This window comes from Leopardus geoffroyi, chromosome C2, assembly GCF_018350155.1.
Source record: "Leopardus geoffroyi isolate Oge1 chromosome C2, O.geoffroyi_Oge1_pat1.0, whole genome shotgun sequence".
NCBI classification, from domain to species: domain Eukaryota; kingdom Metazoa; phylum Chordata; class Mammalia; order Carnivora; family Felidae; genus Leopardus; species Leopardus geoffroyi.
This window is the reverse complement of record NC_059333.1, coordinates 157,186,044-157,200,470: the sequence shown is the minus strand read 5'-3', so window position 1 is coordinate 157,200,470 and position 14,427 is coordinate 157,186,044. Positions and strand designations below refer to the sequence as shown.

General features: G+C 42.8%; 1 protein-coding gene across 45 annotated transcripts in view; it reads left to right on the top strand.

Moving 5' to 3' along the window:
• The window catches only part of CLASP2 (cytoplasmic linker associated protein 2), a 182,152-nt gene extending 168,216 nt beyond the window's left edge, over positions 1-13,936 (top strand). For all 45 annotated transcript variants that reach the window (XM_045436717.1, XM_045436723.1, XM_045436720.1 and 42 more), the window contains 6 exons: positions 3,029-3,222; positions 3,733-3,861; positions 7,963-8,169; positions 9,695-9,811; positions 12,143-12,252; positions 12,322-13,936. In XM_045436717.1, the coding sequence (XP_045292673.1) occupies positions 3,029-3,222; positions 3,733-3,861; positions 7,963-8,169; positions 9,695-9,811; positions 12,143-12,229 (734 nt within the window). In that variant the 3' untranslated portion in view covers positions 12,230-12,252; positions 12,322-13,936. The remainder of the gene's footprint in view (positions 1-3,028; positions 3,223-3,732; positions 3,862-7,962; positions 8,170-9,694; positions 9,812-12,142; positions 12,253-12,321) is intronic.
• The last annotated feature ends 491 nt before the right edge of the window (positions 13,937-14,427 follow it).

Sequence of the window (14,427 nt, the reverse complement as noted above, 5' to 3'; positions counted from 1 at the left end):
GGCATCAGCCCCCTTTTGGATAAGCCCCTTTTGTGACACTGAGCAACCTGCCTTTCATTACCTTTAATATATTTACTTATTGGGTCAGTCCTCCTGTCTGCAGCCAGCTTTCCGTCTCTGCCACTCCACCTGGGTGCGCTCAGCCTCCTTGGGCTCTGACTCCTGGGGCCATGGGTGCCCTTCTCCTTCTCCCTGGGCTCTCACAGGTCACACCTGGTCACCACTCCATGTGGACACCCTTCTTGGCCCGGCTGAGCCCTGAAATTCCGTAGTTCACCACTGTCAGGTGTGGAGACCCTACTTACGCTGTTCAGAAATCTGTGTTCCCAGGCCTGGTCATCTGTAGTTTGGTGAATGGAAAAATCTCTTCATTTGTGAGGCTGAAGAATTATGTTTTTACCAACTGCTCAGGTTCAGAGAGTTAATATTATCACAAAGCCAAAATGATGACAGTTTGGCAAGGTTATCCACTTATTGTCTAATTCTCTTCTCCTTTACTAAAGATCATATATTTTCCATTTGTTAAAGGAAGATGTGTTTGGAAATTACATAACCAAAATCTAAACTGGGTGGAATATTTTTGAACTTGAGAAAATTTCTTCACAGCATAACACTTGATTGACTTCTGAAACCTAAGACAGCCATTTTACGTTGAGTAAACACTCTCTGAAAATGGATAAGCCATCAAACAAAACAGTAGTTGCTCTAAGCTTCATATTGCAGTTCTTTTCATTTATTGTCTGCGTTCATTTTTAAACTTGAGGTGGGGAAGGCCTTGTTAGAAAGGCCTATTTTATCGTGAACACTGCTAACATTACCCATTCTTTTTAGCGTATTGACCTCCATTGGTTTTTGGATTGTCCTTTCATGTCTGCCTGGTTGCAAAATTCCTCCTCTTTTTTTTTTTTTTTTTTTTTTTTTTTTTTTTTTTTTGGTTTTTAAAATCCATAACTTTTGGCAGGATGTAGTTATTTTTTTAAGTCAGAATTTCTGTAGAAAGAAATTGTTTTGAAATTCTGAGACTTAATTAGTATGTCTATTCTTCAGATGATTCTCTACACATTACAGACACATGAGTGATAAATTTATCAAGATTAACGTGTCACAAAAAACTAACACCCCACTAATGTCCACATGACGTTTGTAAAGTTTACCAGAGACCATAAGATTTCAGAATATTACTGCTGGTGAGGATGATACTGTTATTCAAGGAATCCTCTTATCAAAGTTTGCCAGTGAAAAGAATAGCCCATATATTTTCAGCACTGCAACAGAAATATTATCAGAGTTGTAATTGGGCCAATATTTATCATAAAGACACAAGAAAAACTATTAGTTCAGCCCAGGTCCTCCCCATGACAGTAGGAAGTCGGTGTTCTTTTCCCATTTTACTCGTGAGAAATCTGAGCCTCCACAGTAATTAAGAATGTACCTCTGTCGCACCCAGAATCAGAGGCACAGGTTTGGTGGGTCCAGAGCCTTTTCTTTTCACATGACCTTGATGCCTGTCTATCAGAAGAGGAAATACAGTCGGTTACACTTTATCTGAATTAATGACTTTAGTCTTATCTCATTTGTATGATATAAGTAGTTTGGTTTTGTAACAAATGTGTTTTCTTTGGCAGAAATGATTTTCCTGTCAGTCACCTGTCCAGACCATTTTAGTCATTTCTGATTATCTCCTAGGTAACTACAAAGCTTATATTCGTAGAGAAAAGAGCTGCATTCCCTGGAAAGCATTCTTTGGTGACTTCCCTTTATTGGGCCGAAATAAAATACACTCTTACTGGAACAATCCTCTGTGCAAGTCTGATAACAGAACTTTGCAGGAATGACTTTTATGAGGTTTATAGAGACGCATTTATCCTGCTTTGGTATTTCCTGTTAAACTGGCAATGCTGTTCCAGTGCTGGCAATGAAGTTACTGTGGACAGTTTTCATCCTACAAGTTAAGATGTTGATGTTATCCTTAAACTCAGATTTCTTCTTCTTCATGGTTTGCTCTGCACTTTATAGAGGTTCTTCTGCTTGATCTTCCAAAACCCCAACTTGGTTCACCTTAGTGGTCATAGATCTTCATATATGTGAGTGGTCTTCTCACATATCTCAAATTTTTAAGTTCAGTAATCATATCTTGTGCGCTGTGTATGATGACGTTAGTGTTCTAATTGTAATTCCATGAAAGTTGTCAGAGCAAACTTTTTTTTTTAATAGTTAGCGAATGTTGTCATCATTTTGGCTCCGTTTTCCTTCCCTATCATCTGTTAGTTTTACTCTCGTTGAACTCATCTGTTCTAATGGTTCAGCTCTATTTCCTTTCCTCAGGTTTCTGAATCCCCCCTTAAGTAAAATATAGTCTTTCTTAGGGCGCCTGGGTGGCTTAGTCGGTTGAGCATCCAGCTCTTGATTTCAGCTCAGGTCATGATGTCTCACAGCCCTGAGATCAAGCCTTGCTTCGGGTCCCGTGCTGGGTGTGGAGCCTGCTTAAAATTCTCTCTGCCCCTCCCCCACTTATTCTCTCTCTGTGTCTGTCTCTCTCTCCATACCCCAGCTCCCTCAAAAAAAAAAAAAAAAAAAAAAAGATTGAGGGGGAACTTTACAACGGAAGGTCACGTTGTCACCACCTCAATCTGTTGGCCATTGTTGGTACCTCTGAAAATGGAGGCATCAAACATTGCGAGCCTCCTGGCGTGACACCATAGATGTGCATGCTGATGTACTTAAAGATAAAAGATAAAGTGATGTATTGCCATTTACTAGAGATATTTCAGGAAGAATGTGGGGAGGGAGGAAGATGAAGTAAGAACGGTAAAATCTGGCTAATTATTAAATCTAGGCGATGGGTATATGGGGTTCATTATATATTTTCTCCATGTAAATTTTTATTATAAAAAGTTTTCAACTAAAACTGATGGGTTCAAGATGACTAAATGGAAAAGAAAATTAGTCCTTTTTTTCCCTTAAAACTAAAGTTGTCATCCCCATACTTAACAAGAGTTACAGAATTAATCTTGTGTCCTCCTGCCAGATCTTTCCCTAGACCATTCTGACCTGGTTGCAGAGTTGTTGAAGGAGTTGTCTAACCATAATGAACGTGTAGAGGAAAGAAAAATTGCCCTCTATGAACTCATGAAACTGACACAGGAGGAATCTTTCAGCGTTTGGGATGAACACTTCAAAACAATATTACTTCTGTTGCTTGAAACCCTTGGGGATAAAGAGGTAAATGGCAGAATATGTAAATAATAGCCTGTTATTCCTGTCTTTATTGCCCACCCTTGCCTGCTAATCAAGTGCTTCACAAATTTGGAAATTGAGAAGATCGGTCTCTTTTACTGTTTCTTCCCGTGTGAAATTTTCATTATGAGTACTTTGTCTTCTAAACCAACAACTCAGTTGATTTGGAACAATTGACAATGGGAGAAATGAAAGGTAGCTGAAAGTGTTTTTATAGACGAGTACTTGTTTTGCGTATTTAAACCAGTTCAGAAGTAAAATTTCCTTTTTCATAGAATGTTGTTGGTTCTGGATCTCCTACAAATATATGAAGTATGATATAAGTTTTCAAGTAGAGATGTGAAAACTTAATTATGCCATATACCGTATGCTTTATACAGTTGTCTACAACTTATCCCCGCGCCAACATTAAGATCCTTGATACAGATACAGAAAATGTAGTAGGTTAGTGTCTACAACCCAAAATATTAAAAACATTAAAATATTTCTTCTTAGCCTACAATCAGGGCTTTGGCATTAAAGGTTTTAAGAGAAATCCTAAGGCATCAACCAGCCAGATTTAAAAACTATGCAGAACTGACGGTCATGAAAACGTTGGAAGCACATAAAGACCCTCATAAGGAGGTGAGTTACCTGATGATTAAGTTACTATTTTATTCTCAGTACCTCTGATGTGATTGCATGAAACATACAAACATTGCTTGAAGGGTACCCTTGGAGAGTATCCATCATTTCAATCAAACGAACACTTCACTTCGATGTTCCAGGTAATATCTGATGGAGTTGCAGTCATATTTTTTCTACTAAGTGAATTATGGTGATATCATGGGCTTTCCCCTAATACAACCAGCTCTAGGAAATAATCCTGATTTCATTTCCTCTGTAATTTGTCTTGTAGTTTTCTACTTAGAATCGCCAGCCTTCTCTTTCCACTTACCGATAAGAATTTGGTTTTTTGAGATAACTAATGAAGACAAGAATCATTATTTTAAAGTGGTAATAAATCGCCTCTGGGAACTAGATATCTGTTAAAAGTTTATTCAATAAAATAATGAGGATAGCTTTCCTGGAAGTCCTGCAAATCTGTCTCCTGTATGCATTTACAGTTGTGTAAAAAAACATTTGGTGGGGGTGCTTTTTAAGTTTGTATTTAAGTTCTAGTTAGTTAACACAGAGTTGGATTAGTTTCAGGGGTACAATACAGTGATTCATCACTTCCATACAACTCCCCAAGTTCATCACAAGTGCCCCCCTCAATCCCCATCACCTATTTCCCCCATCCCCCACCCACCTGCCCCTCTCGGGACCATCAGTTTGTTCTCTAGAGTTAAGAGTCTGTTTCTTGGTTTGTCTCGCTCTCCTGTCTCATCTCTTTTTAGTCACAATATTTCTACCACCTACAGTGGCATTGATGAGATAACCATGAGGATTTGTATTGTCTCAGACATAACAAAAAAAGGAAATGTCAGGTACACACTGCAATTCTAAGAGAAGGCACCAGAGCAGTAGCATTAGATGTCTCTGTAGAACCAAGACATAAGCAAAAGAAATCAAAAAAGAAAAGTTAGAAAACAGCAGTGAGACAAAGTAGATCAAAGCTAAATGAAAGAGCTGAAACTAAACTTTCGGGAAAAAACACGATTGTAACCTTTGTTACCTTGGATTGAGCAGTGGTTTCTTAGATATAACACCAAGAGCACAAGTAACCAACAGCAACAGGAACATAAATTGGACTTGATCAAAATTGAAACCTTTTGTGCTTCAGGGCGCCTGGCTGGCTCAGTGGGCAGAGCACGCAACTTTCGATCTCGGGCTTGTAAATTCAAGCCCCACATTGGGTGGTGAGATAACTTAAAAGTAAAATATTGTTTTAAAAATAAAATAACGGGGCGCCTGGGTGGGTCAGTCGGTTAAGTGTCCAACTTGAGCTCAGGTCACGATCTCACAGCTTGTGAGTTGGGAGTCCCACGTCGGGTTCTGTGCCCACAGTTCGGAGCTGGAGCCTGCTTCGGAACCTGTGTCTCCCTCCCTCTCTCTCTCCCTCCCCTGCTCATGCTCTGTCTCTCTCTCTCTCTCAAAAATAAGTAAACATTTAAAAATGAATAAAATAAAATAAATAAATACTTTTGTGCTTCAGATGCACCTGGCTGCGACAGTCAGTGAGACTCATTTAGGGTCATGAGTTCAAGCCCCACGTTGGGCATAGAGTTTACTCAAAAAATAAATAAAGCAGTGTCACAAAGAATAATGTTTAAAAAAAAAAAAAACTTTAGTGCTTCAAAGGACACCATAAAAAAGGTGGAAAATTTAACCCACAGAATAGAAAATTTTGCAAATCCTATGTCTGATGAGGTAATATATAAAGAACTCTGACAACTCAACAACGAAAAGAAATAACTCAATTTAAAAATGGGCGAACGACCTGAATAGACAGTTCACCCAAGAAGATATACAAATGGCCAATAAGCACAAGAAGAGATGCTCAATATCAGTACTCATTAGGAGAATACAACTAAACCCACAATGAGATACCACTTTATGTACACTAGGAAGAACGACAATTGGAAGTGTTGGTGAGATGAGGCCCCCAGGTGGCTCGGTTCGTTAAGCATCCAACTCTTGGTTTCGGCTCAGGTCGTGATCTCAGGGTTTCTTGGTTTGGCCTGAGTTGGGCTCCGCACCAGCAGTGCAGAGCCTGCTTGGGATGCTCTGTCTCCCCCTCTCTCTCTGCCCCTCCCCTGCTCAGGCACACAGGCTCCCTCCCTCCCTCCCTCTCTCTCTCTCTCAAAATGAATAAATAAAACAAAAGTGTTGGTGAGGACTTCGGGGCACCTGGCTGGTTCAGTGAGTAGAGTAAGCAGCTCTTGATAGGACCCTGAGTTCGAGCCCCACCTTGGGTGTGGAGATAGCTTAAAAAAAGAAGTGTTGGTGCATATTTGAAGAAATTGAAACCCTCTGGGTTTCAAATGATATGACTGTGAGTCTTGTAGGAGAGTAAGTCATAACTTTTAAATCTGTGTGGATTTTTATTCGGATTATTTTTTATTGAGCTATTGTTCAGCAGTAGTGGAACATCCATAGTATCTTGCTGAAGGTTTAAAAAATGACTATTTGTGGTGCAGTTATCCACCCTCTGACCCAAATAAGACCCGGAATCCGTATGTTTACAAAAGGTAAAATCAACATTCTTAAGGTAATCCAGCTAAAATTAGCCCCGGGTCTACCATTGGATTTGCCGCTGTACCTTTCCTTGGTGACGCTCACAGCTTGAGACCCTAAGTGAGAAACGACTAAAGTAGAGTCCAAAGCAGTAATGTTTGCGTGGTCTCAAGACCATCTTTAGAGACTACAGATTCTGTGAAGATGGACAAGCATTTCTTTTCTTCATTGCAAAGTCCGTGTCCGTTCTCCTAGGCCCAGTGCAGAAGGAAAGAAAATCACTATGAACAGAATAGCATGTGAACTTGATAACTTACTAACGAGGTTTTAGTTTGTACTAACGTGATGAAAAGAACACCAACACTCCTGGAGTTGCGGGTACAGGATAACGAGCAGGGTCTCAGCACGGCTGCTGCAGAGGGTCCGTTCGCGTTACAGTCAATAGAGCCTTGGTAAATAGAGCCTTCACTGCCCAGCACAGCAAGACTACAGTAGCACTTAAAAATTGCATTAGCCAGGGTGCCTGGGTGGCTCGTTCGGTTGGGCATCCAACTCTTGACTTGAGCTCTGGTCGTGATCTCACAGTTCATGGGTTCGAGCCCTGTGTTGGACTCCATCCTGAGAGCACAGATCCTGCTTGAGATTCTCTCTCTCTCTCTCTCTCTCTCTCTCTCTCTCTCTCTCTCTCTCCCCCCCCCTCTCCCTCCCTCTCTTTTCCTCTGTCTCTCCCTCCCTCTCTTCATCCCTCTCCTCCTCCTCCTCTCCTTCCTCCCACGTTTGTGTGCGCACACACACACTTGCTCTGTCTCTCAAAAAGAGTAAAAGTAAAAATCGCATTAGCCAACATTAAGAACACAAAAGAAGGAAGAATGTCTGGAAGAAATATTCTCCCCATGTGTCCATTCTGGCTTCAGCAGGTTATATTTTGCCACTCCTGTTTTATCTGTACCCTCACTGTGTCGTGTTTATTGTAGTATTTTCAAAGCAAACTGTAGATGTGCTGGGGCGCCTGGGTGGCTCTGTCGGTTAAGCGTCCCGACTTCAGCGCAGGTCATGATCTCACCGTTTGTGAGTTCGAGCCCGGTGTTGGGTTCTGGGCAGCTCGGAGCCCAGAGCCCGCTTCGGATTCTCTGTCTCCCTCTCTCTCTCTGCCCCTCCCCACTCCTTCCCTTTCTCTCCAAGAATAAACAAACATTTTGAAAAGTTGCTTTTAATTGTAGATATCCTGTCCTATTTCATATTTCACGACGTTTGTACTTCCAGGACGCAGCATAACGTTCTTTTTTTTTTTTTTTTAATTTTTTTTTCAACGTTTATTTATTTATTTTTGGGACAGAGAGAGACAGAGCATGAACGGGGGAGGGGCAGAGAGAGAGAGAGAGACACAGAATCGGAAACAGGCTCCAGGCTCTGAGCCATCAGCCCAGAGCCCGACGCGGGGCTCGAACTCACGGACCGCGAGATCGTGACCTGGCTGAAGTCGGACGCTTAACCGACTGCGCCACCCAGGCGCCCCAGCATAACGTTCTTAAATTTACTCCCGGCCCAATTTCCCCTTTGTTTCAGGTGGTGAGATCTGCTGAGGAAGCAGCATCGGTTCTGGCCACTTCTATCAGTCCCGAGCAGTGCATCAAAGTGCTTTGCCCCATCATCCAAACCGCAGATTACCCAATCAATCTGGCTGCAATCAAGATGCAAACGAAAGTGATAGAGCGGGTGTCCAAGGACACCCTTAACCTGCTTTTGCCAGAGATTATGCCAGGCTTGATACAGGTAAGAAACCAAACTTGGAGGGGTAAGCTGTACTACCTTGGGGATTCGGTTATTTTAGGCACGCTCTAGGCAGCACGAGCGGCATAACCAAGCCTTCCTGCCTCCCCGGACGTTCAGAGCAGAGACTTTCCGTAGCCAGCTTTGCGTGTGTGTGTGTTAAGTACATACGTAACCTAACACTTACCATTGAGCCGCTTTTAAGCGTGAGATTCGTCGGCATTAAATACGTGCATGCTGTTGTGCAGCCCTCACAACTGCCCATGTGCAGAACAGATTTCCTCGTCCCCAGTGGAAACTGTACCCATTAATTAATGAATAATTCCTTGTTCCCATGCCCTTTAGCCCCCGGTAACTCCTATTCTGCTTTGGCTCTTCTACTTGCTAGGTTCTTGGCCTAAATGGAATCCCGCGGTATCTGTCCTATTGTGGCCGGCTTATTTCATTTAGCATAATGTTTTCAGGGCTTGTGTTACAGCATGTGTTAGAATTTCATTCCTGTCCTATGGCTGAGTAATTTCCACGTATGTGAATCCCACAATTGGTTGATCCACTCGTCTCTTGATGAATATATGGATTGTTTCCTTTTTTAATGATATAAATATCGCAGTGAACTTCTTTATAGTATCTTCTTATACTTCTATGTATATATCTAGAAGTAGAATTCCTAGGTGTTGCCAAATTGCTCTCCAAAATGGTTACACTGATTTACAGCCATAGGTGTAATGTGGTTTTTTTCTATGCACACAAACCCATCTGCAGAAACATTTTCATAACGGGATCATATTTTATAGCATGCTTTTTTGCTTAATCATGAATTGTTAACTCTCCCATCCAGTAAATTATTATTCTGTAATGTAATTTTAATGGCCAGAATTGCAGAGCGTATACCCCTCCTGAAGAGAATTACTCATTTCTTTGTGCATCTGTAGTGTTCTCTTTGACTCTGTTCTGAGTCTAATATTGCTCACTAAATTGTGTGGTCCTTGAAGATAGGATCCAAATCCCTTTCTTTGTACAGAATGTACATGGTGTGTGTATCATACACACGGTGGCTACTGACTGCATGTTCTGTTGGGTGAGTGACTTCGAGTAACGGTAGGGGTGGGACATATGTTGAGCTTAGAATTCAGCCTGGGTTATAGGCGGGCCCTGACCGCCAGGCCCAATGTTACTTCAGTTCAGGTTTTTTTCCGGAAGGGAGGCGCTCTTGGGCTCCCTACGGCTGAGTGCTTTAGCAAGGTTCATCCGACACTTTACAGGGCAGGTCGGCAAAGGGACCGCCTTCCAGGCCAAATCAGGTAGGAGCCGATCAGGAAAGCTGACGGTGGAGGGGAGGCGCTGAAGGGGAGGCGGAAGGAGAGGAGGGCACGTTTCTGCCGGGAGAGCTGGAGGAGTCACTTCCATCCTTAAAGCTTCTTGTCCTTGGTGCGCCCGCGATCTCGTGTTGGAGCCACCCCGCCTGTCCGTGCTGGAATGGTTCTTTCTCCCGCCCCCCAGGAGTGCTAACGAGGACTTTCCTCCCTAGGGTTACGATAACTCGGAGAGCAGTGTTCGGAAAGCTTGTGTCTTCTGCCTGGTGGCCGTTCACGCGGTAATTGGTGACGAACTAAAACCACATCTCAGTCAGCTCACGGGCAGCAAGGTAAGTGGCGACGCTTTGGTCTACAGGTGGTGGCAGTGGTGCCTGTTTCACATTTAGGTCTCTGTCGGGTTAAAGGGTAAATTCGTATTTGGCTTTGGATAAGTCAGGCTTTGAGTATCCGACTCATTCCTCCTACCGTTTGAGTGTTAACTGTTTCTACTTTCGCATCGGTCGCTGGGGGAAGCCGCCGGTTCGGTAGAGGGTGTGTGGCTGTGAGAGAAACGCCTCCAGTCAGCTGACTCCTTTCCAGCTCCCACACCCGATCATAGCCCCCAAGGACGGTTTAAGAATAAATAGTGGTTGTGTGTTCGTGGATTACTTCCTGTCTCCCAAAATGGGGAATCCTGGAATATTTCTTAGATTTTCCCCTATGAATTCCGATAATCAAGTATTCACTGTCCTTAAGACTTAAAAGAAAAACCAGGGGCACCTGGCTGGCTGAGTCAGTAGAGCACATGACCTTGATCTCAAGGTTGTGTGTTGAAGCTCCACGTCGGGTGTAGAGATTACTTAAATAAATAAACTTTTAAAAAATGTAAGTCTTGGGCGCGCGGGCGGCTCCATCCGTGGAGCGTCCTACTTCGGCTCAGGTCACGATCTCGTGGCTTGTGAGTTCGAGCCCCGCGTCGGGCTCCGTCCGGGTTGACAGCTCAGAGCCTGGAGCCCTTTCCGGATTCTGTGTCTCCCTCTCTCTGCCCCTCCCTGTTCACACTCTGTCTCTGTCTCTCTCAAAAATAAATAAAACATTTAAAAAATGTTTTTAATATGTCTTGTTTCCCTCATTTTTTTGATACTATCAAACATTGAAATTTATTCTACGAGGTGATGATTGTTGGATTGTTGCTTATGAGCTGTTTGCAGGAGACACCCTCATTTTAAGAGTTTCCCAGGACCCTAGCGATCGTCATTACTATCGTCAGATTTAGTTTTAAAATACCAAAACAGTAGAGAAAATGCCCGTAAGGCTCAGGTACGCACCTTGCGTTAAATACCTGCCTGCGTTCTCGGTGGGTGGTAGTTCTTAACTCTGACTCGCAGACCCGCTTTGAGATTCGGGCATTACTACCACATCCAAGAAAGGTAAATAAATACAGAAAATTTTACACGTGGCTTCAGGGGATTCAGTGAGTGCCCGAAGCCCCTGGACATCAGACTAAAAACCCGTTGGATCAATGGTTTAATGTTACAAAAGCAAACTTTAAACAACACAGTCTTCTTTTTTCTTTCTTTTTTTCAAGTAAACTCTACACCTAGCATGGGACTTGCATTCGCCACCCGACATTAAGAGCCCTACGTGCTCTGCCAACTGAGCCAGCCAGGCGCCCCGACACAGTGCTTTTCAAAGAGAAACGATCTCAGGTCTTGGGATAAGCTCAGGTTGTGTCCTGATGACCAAAGATGTCTGTGGAAGAGTTAAAGTTAAGCACTTTGTCAGAATATGAGGCAGCCAGTAATGTTGCATATGAAGACTATAGCCAGGCCGAAAAAATACTTGGAAATGACATCAGACGAAAAGAAGTAGAATACAGAATGGCGTATCCATTGATTAACACTTGACAAAAATAGGGTCTCATCTGGTAAAGACCACAAAATGACACCAATCAAGAACATTCTTGGAGGGCAGTGTTACAGTCGTTGAAGATCTCGGGTCCTGGAACCCAGGGGCCTGGTTTTCTGTCCTGGCCCGCTTCTTACCTGCCTCTGTGACTCTAGACAGCGACTGGCATGTTTCGTGTCTTGATTTCCTCGTGTGTAAAGTGTCGTTGAGATAGAGGCAACGTGAGGTCGTTAGCTTACTCTACAGCACACCGTGCTCGAACGTTTGTCCTAATGAGACTTCTTTTCTACGTTTAAGCTTCACATGCTAACACTACAGCAGGTTTAGTGTCACAGAAAAGGCACGTTGTAAGAGTCACCAGGGGCGCCCGGCTGGCTCAGTCGGTAGACCACGTCACTCTTGATCTCAGCCCCACGTTGGGTGCAGAGGTTACTTAAATAAATGCATAAATAGAGCACTCAGTCATGAACAGATGGAGACTTGAAAAGCTTTTTGGTAATTCTTAACTATCAGCAATAACTTGGGCATAACGTAATCTAAAATCGCTAGTTACTTTTTTAAGATTTTATTTTTAAGCAATCTCTACACCCAACGTGGGGCTCGAACTCCCAACCCTGAGATCGAGGGTCCACATGCCGCCCTGACAGAGCCAGGCAGGCGCCCCTAAAACCTCTCTTCTTAGACTCACGATACGTACAGACCTGTTTTCGTGAGCGTCTTCCTGTAATTTAGAGCAGCCTGCTCAATGCCTTCGCTTTGCTTTCAATCTGCAGATGAAGCTCCTGAATCTGTACATCAAACGCGCACAGACAGGTTCTGGAGGAGCTGACCCCGCTGCTGATGTTTCCGGACAGAGTTAGTGACGCGGACCGAAGCGGGCCAGGCCGCCCCGACCCGGGATGGGCAGACCACCCCTCAGCAGTGAAAGGAAATACGGGCCGAAGCGGGCCAGGCCGCCCCGACCCGGGACGGGCAGACCACCCCTCAGCAGCGAGAGGAAGTACTCAAACGCATCTTTCGGAACTCCCCATCTTTTCCCGGCTTTAGTTTTTTGTTTCGTTTTGTATTTTCTGTAACAGAGGGCTCTCCTCAGTCTGCATGTAACTTTTATGATAGTTATTCCAAATTCAAGAAGAAGCAGTATTAACATCAGTGGATCGACACAGAGTAATTTTTAATCGAATTCATCATTTCACATGTTTGTACTTGTCTTCCCATTAACCTTTGCCAGTGTTATGATTGTATACATTTTTTTAAATGCTGGTGAAAGAGGAATGCTTAAAGCTTTAAAAGTTTAACAGTCTAAAACATTTTTTTGCCTCTATTCAAATGCAGAATACTATTTTTATTGCTACTTGGAGTTTCGTTCTGTATCATGTCCTAGGCTAGAAATACTGAAATGATGTGAAACGAAGCAGGACTGATTTGAACCACAGCTGGACTCTGTCGACGTGACGGTGCCACGTGTCGTTGGTCGCAACTTCTTTGGGGGGACCCGTAGCGTAAAGCGACGTCCTCAGAGAGAGTGCCACAGAATCAGCCAGTTCTGTGACGCCGATCCCGCGTGTTGGCTCTCGATCTTGCCGCCTCGCCTACAACCGTGTCCCCCCTGCGGCCCCTTAAGAAAGCTGCACCAGATCATCCGCCTGTTGTTTTCTAGATGCTTATTACAATAGAAGGTTTTCTTGCAGGGTTTCTGGTTTGTTTTTCGTTGTTGTGAATGATGCTTTTTTCGTATTTATTAATATCAAATTCACTTATGAATAAACTTGATAATGGAAAGAGAGAAGAAAATCCAGTGCACGTGCGTCTCGACCGTCTTCTGTTTCTCATTAAAAAACAAACTTATTAATCACGGAGACGCGCGAGTCAACCAGCACCTTTTCTTTAAACGGTGGCACCTGGTTTCCTTTGACCGTGAAATTGTCTTACTTGAAAACGATCCTGACGAGAGAGAAGGTGGCACAAAGCTATTATCTCTGTAATGGACTCAAATTCTCTACCTCTTCAGGGCTGATCCTTTTAACTGAGCTGCTGCCTACAGTGTCTTTTGGAAAACTACTTCAAGGGTGATTTTCTGTTACATTTTAACACATTGTTTTAATCACCTTTCGCTACACCTGTTCTTTTCCTGTGCAGCCGACTTGCAAAACTTACCAGTTTGGTGCAAAGCGAATGGGATCACTTGGAACCGGGACACTAATGATTTCTCATCTTGGCTTTTTTTTTTTTTTTTTTAATCCTAACATGAAGTGAATTTGACTGGAAAGGCAAATAGCAGTTTGCTATTGTTACAGAGTGATCTGTACTTTCTTTGTTTAACTGAAAAACATGTAGAAATGTATGTAAAGAATTTAAGACAAAAGTACTGGATGGATGGTTTGTCATGGGCTTTTCCCTTTGTTTCTGTTCTAGCAGCAGGAAAATAGTTTCTCTATATCCCCGCCCCTTTACCTGTAACAATTTTGTTTTCTACTGTTAATTACATCGTGTATTTATAGTTCTATGCTTACTGTTGTGCATATACTGGCAATAAAACTGTACATAACATTACTTGAAAAAATTAACAACGTACATCGGTTGTTTTTCGGTCTCACTGTGTGACAAGTCATTTAGCTCCTAACTAGGTCTTGAAAAATATTTTGAAGGTCCTGTATCAGTGGTATTCTCATGAATTTTATAAGTGCATCTGAGGAGAAAAGATTTGTCAGGAGTAGCATCCACAAAATTATATAGCTGTATCTGCACGTCTATAACATCGCTTATCTTTAGGAAGAAAAGGCATTTTAAACACTGAATTCTTCTCAGTGATGTGTTTTGTTCCATAACCTTTGGTATGTCTTATAATCGTTTTTAATCTAACAATTTAATTTTGACCTCTGCTTTAAGATACTGCTTTTAACTACCATTGACGACTCGGTAGTGTGACGTAAGCTGAATAATAACTCTGCTTGAAAACTTAGATCAAGGACCTGGCGTCTAAAGGCAGGTGTTCAAATGAATGAACTGAGCTCTGAAAGAGGATGGTTTAATGTGACTGAGTGAAAGCTAATACATA